This window comes from Bubalus kerabau, chromosome 2, assembly GCF_029407905.1.
Source record: "Bubalus kerabau isolate K-KA32 ecotype Philippines breed swamp buffalo chromosome 2, PCC_UOA_SB_1v2, whole genome shotgun sequence".
NCBI lineage: Eukaryota > Metazoa > Chordata > Mammalia > Artiodactyla > Bovidae > Bubalus > Bubalus kerabau.
The window spans coordinates 96,549,296-96,564,404 of NC_073625.1; the positions used below are offsets into that span (position 1 = coordinate 96,549,296).

Here is a 15,109-nt window from a genome sequence, read left to right on the forward strand (position 1 = left end):
AAGAGGAGGCAGCCAAGAGGAGTTACCGCACGTCCGAGGTCAGGGTCAGTGGCCGAGAGTGCTAGGCTGTGACGGCGCAGGTACAGCCAACAGGAGCTACCCCATGTCCGAGGTCAGGGGCGGTGGCTGGGAGGAGCTACCCCGCATCCGAGGTCAGGGTCCGAGACCAGGAGGAATTACCCCACATCCGAGGTCAGGGGCGGCAGCCGAGAGGAGCAATAGCAACAATGCATATACCTTAAAGTAACAAATTGTTTTATATTTTAAGTTAATATTAGAGTATTCTTGAAGTTTAAAAACTTTTCATTTGGCCTAGAAAAGTATAGATTAAGTATCTTTTTTAATTTACAGAGTACTCTTAATCCCTCAACCCAAGCAACACAAAGTTGAATAGACTCAACTTTGGAGGAGGAGGTAGATACCACCAAGAGTTGTTTAATGGTCTCTGTACAGAAGGACAAGAATTTTCTGGAAGCATAACTTGAAAATCACCATGGATATACTTTTTAACCCTCTTTTATACACCAGATGCTCCAAAAGTTATATTTATTCCAGGAGATTGAAAATAATAAATATATATAGAAAATAGACCTTTATTTCAATTCTCTTTTTTGTAATTCCTGACTGTCTGTATTACTGATGTACCCAATGCATTGTAGAAATGGGCAACTAATTTGAACTTCTCCCTGGTGACACTAGAATTCACAGCATTCTTTGGGCAAATGTCAGTTTTGCTTAGAGATATAGATGGAAGTTTTTAATAAGTCCATTGTACCCAACAACACTTCTAGCCATGATCCATTACAGTAAGGTTTCTTTAGACATGATCCATTACAATCCCATTCATTGTGTTTCTTTGTTTGAAAATGGAAAGAGATGTTAGAAACTGTTCTGAGAAAATGTTTCTAAATCTTTCACTTTACTGATAATGCTTGGAAAACATGTAGGAGAGGAGTTAAAACTTTGAAGGAGATGTAAGGCAGTACATTGGGGAATGGAGTAACCAGACGGTTGCTTTTGAGTGTCTCATGTTGGGAGCACACCCTGGAGGGCACTGTGGTGACAGTCGAATATTAAGATTCACAACCAAGCTACTTCTCTGTTTGCTCATTTTCATGTCGAACAGATCAGAATGTGTCTGGCATCAGGGGCAAGTTAGAGAGAAAGCAGCAACTTCTCAGATAACAACTGTGCTACCTTTTCTCTGAGAACTATTCTGTCCTGGGATCATTTATCCAGTTTGCTCCATAGGGAAAAAGAAGTGAAGTGAGGGAATAGAACCACTAAATAGAATTGCCTGTGGAATAATTTTCTGTAATCATTGCTCATGAGATCTTTGGACCAGTAATCAATAATCCAGTGCTTAGAGATGGTACAGTGTGGTTATGTTTAAGAGATACTAGCTACTCAGAACCCACCTGGATATCAGGCAGAAAGGGAAAGAGGGCAGAAGGATTAGGCACAAGGCTTGGCTGCAGCTGCATAATAACTCAGTGATCAGCTGTGGTTAAAAAAAAAAGAAAAATTAAAAGCATGCAACAGTTTAATTGAATTTCAGCACAATTTAATTAGATTTAATTTAAATACATTTAGGTTTTGCAAGGTAGGCTCTAACACTGGGCTTTAAAGCCTGTATTGCTCTTTAAAAGCTAAAGTAGTGAAGAAAATGAAAGTTGCTCAGTCGTGTCAACTCTTTGGTACCCCATAGACTATACAGTCCGTGGAATCTCCAGGCTAGAATACTGGGAATGGGTAGCCATTCCCTTCTCCAGGGGATCTTCCCAACCCAGGATTGAACCCAGGTCTCCTGCATTGCAGGTAGGTTCTTTACCAGCTGAGCCACCAGGGAAGCCCAAGAATACTAGAGTGGATAGCCTATCCATTCTCCAGGGGATCGTCCTGACCCAGGAATTGAACCAGGTCTCCTGCATTGCAGGTAGATTCTTTACCAGCTGAGCTACCAACATTGCAAGTAAATCAAGATTTTCCTCTAAATTACATGAAATGAACCCTGGAGAAGGAAATGGCAACCCACTCCAGTATTCTTGCCTGGAAAATCCGTAGACAGAGGAGCCTGGAAGACTACAGTCTATGGGGTCGCAAAGAGTCAGACACAACTGAGCGATTAACACTTTCACTTTCACATGAAATGAAAACATAAAAATCCTATTTTAGCCTACTTATCCTAAATTGTTTCCAAAAAAGCAAGATTTGTTTTCTTTTCATAGATGACTAAAGGGAGTGGATAGAGAAGTGCCCACCAGCACTTGCACATGATAGCAGAACAGACCTCTCATTAGGCTTTCAGTCCACAGAACCATAGTTGCTGAAGTACTAGTCCTCTGCTGATTCATTCACATATAGATTCTTCATCTGAGCTTTCAAACTCCATCATCATTCTTTAAAAAAAACTTCTTCTGTCTTCTCACTGGCAAGTTATCTGTCCAACTAATAAAGGCTTTAACTCGACCCGAATTGAATTTTCATCTAAATATAACTCAACAAAATAGTCTGAGGAAACTCCACTTTTCTATGTGATAATGTATATTTTTATATTAATGAGAAACTGAGAAACATGCTTCTTCACTTCATTCAACAATAGTTTTTGAAGGACTACAATGTGCCAGGCACTGTGGATACACAGTGACAACTCAGGTCATGGTCCCTACCCTCATGATGCTTATAGCCTAGTAGGTGAAACAAGTATTAAAAATAATGTTGCAAACAATCAACAAATTGTGATTATAACATGAAAAACCAACGGGAAGGACCAGGTGCAATGGCAAATCCCCACTGCCATAGGATAGAGTCCCAACTCTGTATGGCAGTCTTCCAAGGTGATGCCACTGGTAAAGAATATGCCTACAAGTGCAGGAGACTTAAGAGACACGGGTTCAGTCCCTGGGTAGGGAAGATTCCCTGGAGGAGGGCATGGCAACCCACTCCAGTATTCTGGCCTGGAGAATCCCATGGACACAGAAGGAGCCTGGCTGGCTACGGTACATAGGGTCGCACAGAGTCGAACACGACTGAAGCAACTTAGCACAGACGCATACAATAACTCTAATAATGTCTAATAGGCTTTGTCATCTCTGAATGTTTATTGAACTAATGAATGAATACATCTAAATCACCAAATTGAAATGGACTTCCCTGGTGGCTCAGACAGTAAAGAATCCATCTGCAATGCAGGAGACCTGAGTTCAATCCCTGGGTCAGGAAGAACCCCTGGAGAAGGGAATGGCTACCCAGTCCATAATTCTTGCCTGGAGAATTCCAAAGACAGAGGAGCCTGGCAGGTTACAGTCCATGGGGTTGCAAAGACTAGTACTTTCACTTCACTTAGTATGGCAAGCATAGTCCCTCATAGGCTAGCCTTAATTACTTGTATAGGTTTATCTTCCATGTGTTTTAACCACTGATACCATTTTACTTGCCATTGTGAAATCCACCACCCTCTCTCACCTCTTTGCCTTTGCTTATGTGGCAGAAGTTTTATCAACATCTCCACTTATCAAAGCCCTTCTCAACCATCAGGGGCCACAGACAGATATCACCTCCCATACAAAACCTTTATTACTGCCTTGTAACCCAGTTTGGTTCTGTTCTCCACTTTCCTGTAAGTCTTTGCTTGTACCTCTGTCTGTAGCCTTTACTCTAGTTTTTCAGCAAATATTTCTTGAGCTCCTAATCTATAACACATTTACCACTAGGTACTGATTTCATGCTGCTATGTAGTGTCATCACATAGTTGAGTGCATATTACCTCTACCTCAAATTGTAAATTGTAAGCTCATTATTCATCTCAGTATCTCCTGTCAGTGCTTGGAACCTAGTAGCTGTACAATAAAGGTTCTATTGAACTGGATTTTCCTCATACAAATCATACTATGACAGTAGTTTTTTATAGAAATTACTTTCCATCTGAAAGATTATACTTCCTTAGATGTGTTTATGCTGTGTTTTTAAAAAATGGTATCTGCTGACAGTATACCTAACAATAAATCTTATTGAAAATTTCAACTGGAGAGAACAAGATGGTGGGGAGTAGGTGGATGTGGAACACATCTCTCTCCACGGATATATCAGGAATACACCTTCAGACACAGAAGTGCATGCAGAACACCAGCTGAGAGCAGACAGGAGTACCTGATCAGTGGAAAAGATTATATAAAACCACATCAAGCTCAGTAGGATGAAGGAACTAGGGGAAAAAACAGGAGTGTTATTGGACTTGCCTCTTGGGGAGGGGAACTGAAGCAATGGTCCGATCCCTACATCAAGGCAGTTATCTGAGTCAGAGGAGAAGCATTTAAGGCTGAGAGTGAAACAGCTGATCTGTGGCAGTCTAAATGGAATGAGAATCAGACAGTCCTTGCTGCAGCCATACACACCCCAGACAGGAATGCTGGTCCCCTGAAAGGTGCAGCGGCTGGGAGCTGGGGTTTAGAGATTGTGGAGCAATCCCAGAGCAAGGGATGCTGTTGACTGCAGAGAGACAGATTGAGGGGATGTGAGGGAGGAGATCGTGGTGGGAAATGCCAGTGGAGGAAAGCCAGGCAGCCATGGAAGCAAGGCAGTAATGCTGAGTCACACGTAGAGGGTGGAGCCATCACCATAGCCTCTCTCCCCACTTGGCAGCATCAGCAGCTGAACAATACAGACGCTGGCCCTTCAAACACCTGACGCACTGAACTACAAAGTAGGACCCCACCCCAGTGCAGAACTAGAGTAGGACCCCAGCCAGGGGGCCCCTCTATGTGCTGAACAACACAGAAGGACCCCAGGCAAGGGAACCCACTAAATGCCTGAATGGGTGGAGCTATGGAGAAAGACTGGCCAAAGAGACCTTCTGATCGCCAGCTACAAGAGGCTCGAAAAAAGACCCTGATAGGGCCATAACTCCTGCAGCGGAGGCAGTCTGTGTCCCTGCACACTTGGCACTGCCAGAGTCCCCGCAAGGCAAACAGCTGCGCCACCTTCACACTCAACTCTCACTGGGGCAGAGCTGCCACAGGCCAAAAAAGTCTTTTGTCTATGCGCACAGGGTCACTTCGGTCCTGTCCGAGTCTTTGTGACCCTGTAGACTGTGACCTGCCAGGCTTCTCTGTCAGGGAGGGGGATTCTCCAGGCAAGAATACTGGAGCATATTGGCCAATACTGGTTTCCATACCCTTCTAGAACACTATATTCCCTGCTGCCCTAGCTGCCAACTCCCCTGGGTACCTGTTGCTGCCAGAACCCCTGCGACCCAAGCAGCTGCACCACCTCCACCTGGCCTTCACAGGGACAAATTCAAGTCCTCCAGGGCAGCCTCAAGAACAAACCTCAGTGGATGACCCACGTGTAGAGGTGGAAATAAAACCACGATTGAAACACATGGGCAGTGTGGCTAAGGAAGACCCAAAACCTTCCCACCAGCTGTGCAAGCTACAGATTAAATCCACACAATCAACTAGGCAGACTCTGTGTCTATGGAATATATAAAAGGTCATTGAGAGCTTCCACAAAAGAAAACGCACTAATTCTGATAGCTGTGGACATTGGAGGCAAGAACACACAGGACTAGGACCAGAATCTGAGTTGAATCTGAGTTGCCTTGTCCAAAGCAGGTCCAGAGATCAGCAGTGTTGGAGGGCATCCTAGGGAGGTAAGGTAGACTGTGACTCCCAGCAAGGGTAAGGACCCTGACAGCAGTGACTCAAGAAAAACATTTATTATTCTTATGTTTTGACTTGTTCTGTAGAATCTTTTTTCAACTGCATGAGAAATGGGATAGCATTTTTTTTTAAATATCTAGCTACTGTCGTCAGTTCTCTCTGAAGAAACATGTAAACACCTTATGATAATTTAGTTTATCACCTGCCGTCTAAATATACTTGATTTCCCATGGTATGTCTTATCAATTCTTTTCATAATATTTACTTAGTCATCATCTTTATTTTCTTCCAGAAGTGATTTAAGAATTTTTTTCTGAAGGTGATAGACCCCAGATGAATACTTACATGCATTCAAAACATCAATCATGTTAACTGCATATAAACGCATAATCAATTAAATTGACCATTTGCACTTGTCCAAACTGGTCTCAAAGCTGGCTTGAAAAACTAGAGTGATTATGCTACACTTGAGTTATTTCAGTCACATAAATCACTTCTGAATTTCAAGTAGAGTTAGCAGGAGTTTTTCTTTCTTTCATCTATTTTTTTTCTCCAAAAATATTTTGACTGTCTTACTTTCTGGAGTTGTATTTCAAGCATATTTTTCTGCTTCACAGATTTGGATTTGTCCTTAAACCCAAGTGGGGAGGTGACTAAGCAGATTGGCGATGCTCTGCCTGTGTCATGCACAATATCTGCCAGTAGGAATGCAACTGTGGTGTGGATGAAAGTAAGTAATATTCTTGGTAATGTTCCACTTTTGGACTGACTCCTTTTAGGCTTCTCTTGTATATTCGTGTGTAATATGTTTATACACAAAAACTCATGCTCTCTTTTTTTATATATAATAATAAAGATTACTACAATAAAATTTAGAGGTACTCAACATCACTATGGCATCCATAATTGTTGCTCTGAAACTTAGTTTGGGGCATTAATTTAATTATGTGTATTTACTAAATAATTATACACATGCATATGGACACACACGCATATACAGTTATATATTTTAGCAATTTCCAGTGTGTTTTAACCCATAATGTTGTTAACAGTGTGTTTATAACAACCCTGTGAAATATGCAAGAAAATGGTTAGTTCCCTACATTATTTCAAAGAACTTGAAGTGAGAGAAATCAGAGAGCTCATAGGTGACAGAGTAGAGGCTCAGGCTCAGGCCTTACCCAGCATAAACACCTATGGGTAAACACCTAAGCATAAACACTATAGTTACATAACCTTCTGCCTTTCTGGAGACTGACCTTAAATGTCTGAATGTGGGTTCCACCATAGTAGAACACCTGGAACATACTAAGAGCTTAGTCTGTATTTCCTGAGTGTTTCAGTTCAGTTTAGTTCTGTTGCTCAGTTGTGTCTGACTCTTTGTGACCCCATGGACCTCCCTGTCCATCACCAACTCCCTGAGTTTACCCAAACTCATGACCGTTGAGTCGGTGATGCCATCCAACCATCTCATCCTCTGTTGTCCCCTTCTTCTCCCCTCTTTAGTCTTTCCCAGCATCAGGGTCTTTTCAAATGAGCCAGTTCTTCACATCAAGTGGCCAAAGTATTGGAGCTTGAGCTTCAGAATCAGTCCTTCCAATGAATATTCAGGACTGATTTCATTTACAATTGACTGGTTGGATCTCCATGTAGTCCAAGGGACCCTCAAGAGTCTTCTCCAACACTACAGTTCAAAAGCGTCAATTCTTCGGTGCTCAGCTTTCTTTATGGTCCAACTCTCACATCCATACACGACTACTAGCTTTGACTAGATGAACCTTTGTCAGCAAAGTAATGTCTCTGCTTTTTAATATGCTGTCCTGAGCACTTATGTTCTTGTTATCATCTGAAATGTAGGTCATTATCTAGGGACGCAAGCATTGCTGTTATCTTTTTAGAGTGAGATCAGTAGGATTGGAAATTGGTGATTTGAGATAAGGTTATTAACTAAGGTTATCAACATAGATAAGGTTATCAGCAGGACTTCCCTGGTGGCTCAGATGGTGAAGTGTCTGCCTACAATGTGGGAGACCTAGGTTCAATCCCTGTGTCAAGGCAATGGCAACCCACTCCAGTACTCTTGCCTGGAAAATCCCATGGACAGAGGAGCCTGGTAGGCTATATATAGTCCATGGGGTCGCAAAGAGTTGGACATGACTGAGCAACTTCACATTCACTTTCTTTCTTTATCAACAAAGGGAAAGGTTGTTACTATGTTCCCTCCACTCAAATCCTTAACTAGTATATACCCAGTCTGTTTATTCCTGTAATGTGACATGTAGCAGAAGCACTTAAGCAGTATTGAGTTGACAAAAACACATCAAACCACTTAAAATAGGGGTTGACAAGAATTATCTTTGTAAAAAGTTGTGGGAAGTATATTGCTCCAGTTTCTTTTAGATGAAAATGTAAATTATTTTCTATTGGTTTTTGATCTCTTTTCATGCCAGATCCTCTGTTACTTGTTATCTTAACTCTTAAAACTCAGTTTATTATTTCATTTTCTCTTACACACAGCCTCATCACAACATTTCATTTGCTCAGATAGTTAAAATGTCACTCCATAGACTGAATACTTAACATGATGTGTTTGTGGTAGTTAATGGTCAAAGGGCTTGATAGGTTTTTGGTATATGAACACTCAGGGTGTGTTTTACTCAGAACTAGAGAAGCTAAGTTTACTTGGTTAAACCAGTTTCCACATAAGCTGCAGTTACTGTTGTTGATTAAATAACTCATATCAGTAGTGCTGATCAATATTGCCTGCCTGTTGGTTAGTTGATGGAAATGGAAAAAAAATTATAGTGTACAAAGACCATATAATCTTAAGATTGTGTTTAGTTGCCTTAGGAGCATTTCAATTCCTGGTAAATAGTATTATTTTCTATATATAAAATTATTTTCAAAGTTAAATGTTGCATTTTATTTGTTCATAGAAATTTTTGCATAGTAAGCCATTTAAAAGTTTTCTTTAAAAAACATTTTTGTCTTAATTGTTCTGTAATAGATTCCATGTCTTGATAACTGTCTTTAATATGGTAAGATTACTACCCTATTTACAAGTAAGGAAGCTGAATCTCAGAAGTTTATGAACTTGTTCCAAATATAAATTCAGTAAATGGAAGAGTCTGAAATAAAACTCTGATTTGTCTAACTCTAAAAGTACAGAGGAAAAAGGAAGTCTATTTGTGAAAGCATTTGAAGTTAAGAAAAGAAATTTTCATTAGACCCAGAAGAATAATTTCGGTCTTTATTATTATATAATAAATACATGGAGAGCTATAATTGTGCCATGTGACGTAATTAACTTTTTATTTAATCAGGATAACATCAAGCTTCGATCTAGCCCATCATTTTCTAGTCTTCATTATCAGGATGCTGGAAACTATGTCTGTGAAACAGCTCTGCAAGAGGTTGAAGGATTAAAGAAAAGAGAGTCGTTGACTCTAATTGTAGAAGGTAATAAAATACGTGAGCACCAATTCAAAATTTTCTTTGAGAATTTAATATCTGTTTCTTTTATGATCTCAGTTCAACATCTTATTTTAATTGTAATATTTTTAGGAAAACCTCAAATCAAAATGACAAAGAAAACTGATCCTAGTGGACTGTCTAAAACAATAATCTGCCATGTGGAAGGTTTTCCGAAGCCAGCTATACAGTGGACAATTACTGGCAGTGGAAGTGTCATAAACCAAGCAAGTATTTGTCTTCTTGTTGAGTGCTGTACTTGGTCCAGTGTGGGGTTTTATTTAGGTACCTAAACTGTAAGCTAACATTATCAACACAAAATTCACACTATGTCCTCAGAGGAAGCTTTTGCTGACTTCTTAATTTTCCCAAAGGAAGACCGTAGCTCAAAGAGAAATTTAAAATCCTAGGGTCATGGAGCATGGAAGACTTATTTTGTTGTGGTCAGTATCTGGACAAATTAAGAGAGTAGTATTGACATATGTATATGACAATGTATAAAATAGATATCTCATGGGAAGCTGCTATATAGCATAGGGTGCTCTGTGATGACCTAGAGGGGTGTCATAGGGTGGGGGGTGGGAGGAAGTCTCAAGTCGGGGGATATATGTATGCTTAAGGCTGATTCACATTGTTGTACCACAGCAACCAACACAGCATTGTAAAGCAATTATCCTCCAATTAAAAATGAATTTTAAAAATATATAAATTAGGTATTACCCCATGGTCACTAATTCCTGAAATTTGGGTGATTAAAACATTAAGGTATATATTTACCTACATCCTGAACTTCCACGTCTCAGTATAAGTGGCCTCACTTACACTTTGCTTACTTTTATGCACATTATGGGTTATTTCTTCTTGAGACTGGGCCCTGGGGAATGGTGAATAACATAGTCACTGTGAACATATGGTCTGATCTGTGTGTACTGGGGCCAAAGTAAGGCTAGCTAAATATATAGTATCTAGGATGATTTCTGCTAAACAAACTTGTATGTAAACCAAACAGTAATATTTGTACCTTTGTCACACCATTTTAGTTTGCAGTAGTAAAAGGCTAAGAATGTATGAACACTACCAATAATTTTCTCTTTGAAAAAAAAATATGAGAATCCGGCTTATCACAAACTGTTCAGATATGTAATCCCATTAAATTGCCTGTCAACTTGGGTTACTGACATACTGGTTAATTCTATTCTCTCCACGACAGTCTTTATGTCTCTCTTCTCAGTGGAGCCACTTAAAGACTCCTCAGGAATACCCACATGAGCCATTTGATTATTTGAATCTTCTGTGTTCCCTCTTTCCCAGCTTTAGACTCAGTTGAAATCTGAGAAGGCATGCATACACCAGAATCGTAATTTAAAGTGTCCACTCTTTCTCTGTCTAGGGAAGGTGGGCTACTGTTCCAGCTTATGTAGTCTAGTTTTGCAGAACTTGGTGAATTTTGGCTCTTTCAGCTATGGGTGATGCATGTTTACTTGCATAACTCAAGTATGGAATTTCCCTAAAGGAGTGGACACAAGCAAATGCTTCCTGATTTGGTTATATGTGATGGGACACACAAGCAGGAGAATATGCCTGAGGATGACAAAGAGGCTCTTGATTTCAGAATAAAGACCTGAATTGCTAACAATGTTTAGATCTCTTTTTTAGCATCAAAAATTACTGTTTCTATTCTACTCTATTCTTTTTTTTGCTCTCTAGTTCAATTTAATAATAATTATATCAAAAAAACCTTTTGTTTCTGGGTAATGCAAACATAAGAAATAGAAAAATAAGTATCAGATAAGTGTTTAATGAAGAAAAAGGTACAAAGATTTAAGAGGTCAACCTAGAAATAGGCAAAGGCATTTTGTAGAGATAAAGTAATAAAAACCAAAAAAAAGTCATATGAGAAAAGTTCAGTGAGAAAGTCATATGAAAAATACTGGTGGGAATTGGAAAAATAGCAGGTGAACTTACTATGAAGATAAAAATAATAATCCATTCTTCATTGTCAAGGAGAAGGATTGATTCTGGCCCACTAGGTGATATGTTATTTTTCTTGTCCTAGGCTTGTGCTGATCCAGCCATAATTTTTTTATTTGTTCCCTCCTCAATCACATGGTGAATCTATTATTTTACAACTGCTGATACCTCTGTCCCACCCCTATCCCACGGACTCCATGATATCTCTAATCATGAAGCTCTCTCCTGTCCTCAAGGCCTTTACAATGCATTTGAGAAGAAAGCAAATATAGAGCAATAGAGGACTAGAGGACGTGGTGTGTAAAATATGTCTCAGAAAACAATGCAAGTATATGCTTGCTTTAGTGGAGTTGGACTGAGAATCCAGAAGAGAGTAATGTGAATGGTCTCTTATGTTTGAAGAAATTAAATAGCAGTGGTTACCCTCATCACTAGTCACTGAAAAAGAACCCATCCTCTGTATTTAACTCAAATAAATTGAGAAAGAGAGTCTGGTTTTCCCATGAGAAAACCATACATACCTATGCATGTATGTATCATGGTTTAAAATAAAAGAATTCACCGTTATAGTGGAGGGGAATGAGTTTTGTTGTTTAGTCCACAAGTCATGTCCAACTCTTGCAGACTGTAGTCCACCAGGCTCCTCTGTCCTTGAGATTGCCCAGGAAAGAATATAGGCAAGAATGCTGGAGTGGGTTGCCATTTCCTTCTCCAGGGGATCGTCCTGATCCAGAGATTGAACCCACATCTCCTGCATACATCTCTGGCATTCCAGGCAGATTCTTTACTGCCGAGCCACCAGGGAAGCCCTAAGCATAGGAGAGCAACCACCCAACTTAGGGAACGAATTTATCACCCTGGGATTAAGAGGTTCATGCTCTACTAACTGAGGATGTAGTTTACAAATAGAATTAAACTCATAAGTTTATTAGAAGAAAACTGGTGATGAGTTAATCTCTAATTATTTTGAGATAGGCACTATCATGTCAAAATATAAACTAACGAGCATCTATTGAAAAAGAAGAGCTTAGTTTAATTACTAAAATTAATAATAGAAACATAAAGAGAAATCCAAGTATGGATTCACTATTCTTTTTCCTCTTTGATGTAGTTATAAACCTGAAATGGTCTCATCTATGAACTTACATATACCCTTGCATGCCAGATAATGCCACAGAGTACTGCACCTATCTTGGTTCATTCAGTGTTACTCTTTCCTATGTTTTTAATTCATTTCCATTTCTAAAGCCATTTTCCTTTTCTTTTTCCAGACAGAGGAATCTCCATATATCAATGGCAGGTATTATAGTAAAATTATCATTTCCCCTGAAGAGAATGTTACATTAACTTGCACAGCAGAAAACCAGCTGGAGAGAACAGTAAACTCCTTGAATGTCTCTGCTAGTGAGTATTTCCTTTCTGGCATTAAAAAAAGTAAGAAAATTTGAAGTTATTCTTCATTAGTTTAAAATCTTCAATTCCATCTTCCTGTACTGCATTATGGTAAGTTTTATTTATTTATTTTGCATTTGGTATCATCATCATAAGGTTCTTTTTTTTTTTTCCTGGTGTCCATTCTTTACAATCCTTGTCTTGACAGTTAAATCATTTCATGTTTTATGGATCAGAGACTTTATCTTGTACAGGAATGTTTCCAAGATCAACAGAGGATAAAGACTATGTTGCTCTTATTTAATCCATGTTTTGTGTTCAGATGATTCAAAGATTACCTGAAAACATTTCTCTAACAGTTTTAATTTTAGTAAATTTTTAATTCCCTTTAATCTATTATTTTTCATTTCAATTCTTTGTGGTATTTATCCTATTCTAGTTTTGCAAAGGAATGCCATATGCTTAAAGTCACTCAGAAAATTTGTAGTAAAACTGATATCAGGAATCCAAAAATCTAGTTTCAAAAATTGATGCATTTGAATATCATATTTGAATCATAGGTTAAAAAATCAAACAAATTAGATAATCTCAGAGAAAGTGAAAAAAATCTGTCAATGCTGAAATCAAGGTAATGGATACCAATAGCTGCTTCTTTATTTAAGTTGAAGTTATCTCTCATCTTCAAATCTATAATTCTTTATTTTGCTGTGTTAGTCTTAAATCAGGGCTGGCCTAGACTGAGACTCAGGTCTGGACAGGATACCAACTGACTCTCCAAACTTTCATTCTTCAGTCAGTTGGAATTCTCTATGTGATTTTAGCAAGATAGAGATATACTGACTAGGAATTAGCTGAAGCTAGGAGAAAATAATTTTCCAAAGATAATGGCCCTTAACAGAATATGACTGGAATATAAAAGCCTTTTGGATTGACAGGAGAAAAGAGCCAAATGAATTTAACTCTAAAATAGGAGCATTGACTTCTCTGAATTCAATTCAGTGAGTATTGATTTGTCCTACCTAAAAGAGAAGTTATCCTTTCTTCCTGAACACAAGTCTCTCTTTTTAATTCTAACCCATTGAATAGTGGCTTTATAGACCTTGCAGTGGTTTGATCAACATTTAATACCATCATTTTCAAAGTCAATGAGCACCTCCTAAAATTCCAATATAGTAGGTATGAGGAGGGGTCTAGGAATCTGCATTTTTAACAATCATCACTGAAAATTCTGATGGAAGCCCATGTTCATAGAAAAATATTTATTTAGTCTAATATTAAATGATAATCCATCACAGTGACAATCCTCTAAATGGGCCAAGATCATAGTGCTATTAGTCATTTGGAGGGTTTTTACAAGCATCACATATATTGCACCTTCACCTCTGAGATGTCCCCAGTTTTAACCCACCACTCCTACCACTTTGAAAATGTCTCTAAGTGGCAAATTTCTGACACTAGAGTATGAAAATAAATTCTCCTCCACCGAGGTAGGAAAATTGAAGTTGAGAAACACTACACTGTAGATTCCATGCACTGCAACTTGTTTCTCCTAAAAAAAGAAATCCTATTAAAAGATGGTAGATAGTGGGAAAGTTATGGATTTCAGATTAATACTATAGCTTGTCAGTTGTGAAGTTTTCTATGGTAGATCAATACCTTTGCAGTTTTAACTACTGTCTTTTCTTTAAAACAAGATGAATTTCTTTGTACGGAAGTTCATGCTTTATTAAATGTAAGTTTTTCTACCCTCAGCTGTAGAATAGATATTTTATCTTTGAGTATTATTACATCATACTATAATGGTAAAGGTGACTTTCATATATCAACAAATTTTGTTTTTAATTTCATATTAACATTTTTCATTTCAGTAAGTATTCCAGAACACGATGAGGCAGACGAGATAAGTGGTAGGTACTATGCTGCCGGCTCTTCTTCCTTGACTATCTGCTCAAGATTTATGAAGTGTCATTGCATAAATAATTTTCCTAGCTGCCACATTTTGATTTGAATTAAAATAGCAAATGAGACAAGATAGTAAGAATGCTAAAATTTTAATCCTTTAGAAGCACAAGTTTGCATGTTACTCTTAGTAGTGAGCCTTGGTCATTTTTAATCAGAAATAATAACTAGATTGACTTCTTTTCAGAAATGCCTGGCATTGTCTGTAATTGCATGGGCTTCTCTTCTTTGTTGTAGATGAAAACAAAGAAAAGGTTAATGACCAGGCAAAACTAATTGTGGGAATTGTTGTTGGTCTCCTCCTCGCTGCCCTAGTTGCTGGTGTCGTCTATTGGCTATACATGAAGAAATCAAAGTAAGTTGAAGAAAAAAGATCTTCATTGTTCATTGACTTTCACGGGGAGAAAATTCAATGTGTTCATTATGTTTATTTCAGCTGAGCATGTAAATTTCTCTAAGAGGAAAGACATATTGCCCAAAGTCAGGCTGATAATGTTTTGCTTCAGCTCACCGTGGCTACATTACCAACACTGGGGGCATGGCTTGGAGTGATTTCACACGTGTCCCCTTATTTTTTTCAGTCAGTAGTCCAAATTGAATTATCTTATTTTTCTCAATGCATAGGTAGGTTTTTAAAAAGCATGTAGTCCTTAGGA

The 15,109-nt window shown here is 38.6% G+C and overlaps 1 protein-coding gene across 2 annotated transcripts in view; it reads left to right on the forward strand.

The window, feature by feature from the left end:
* Positions 1-15,109, forward strand: part of ALCAM (activated leukocyte cell adhesion molecule) — a 217,962-nt gene that overhangs the window by 186,524 nt on the left and 16,329 nt on the right. Inside the window, exons 9-14 of one of the 2 annotated variants that reach the window (XM_055568024.1) lie at positions 6,278-6,390; positions 8,984-9,119; positions 9,225-9,362; positions 12,378-12,506; positions 14,363-14,401; positions 14,691-14,808. In XM_055568024.1, coding sequence (XP_055423999.1) covers positions 6,278-6,390; positions 8,984-9,119; positions 9,225-9,362; positions 12,378-12,506; positions 14,363-14,401; positions 14,691-14,808 — 673 coding nt within the window. The remainder of the gene's footprint in view (positions 1-6,277; positions 6,391-8,983; positions 9,120-9,224; positions 9,363-12,377; positions 12,507-14,362; positions 14,402-14,690; positions 14,809-15,109) is intronic. The other variant, XM_055568025.1, reaches the window with a different exon arrangement.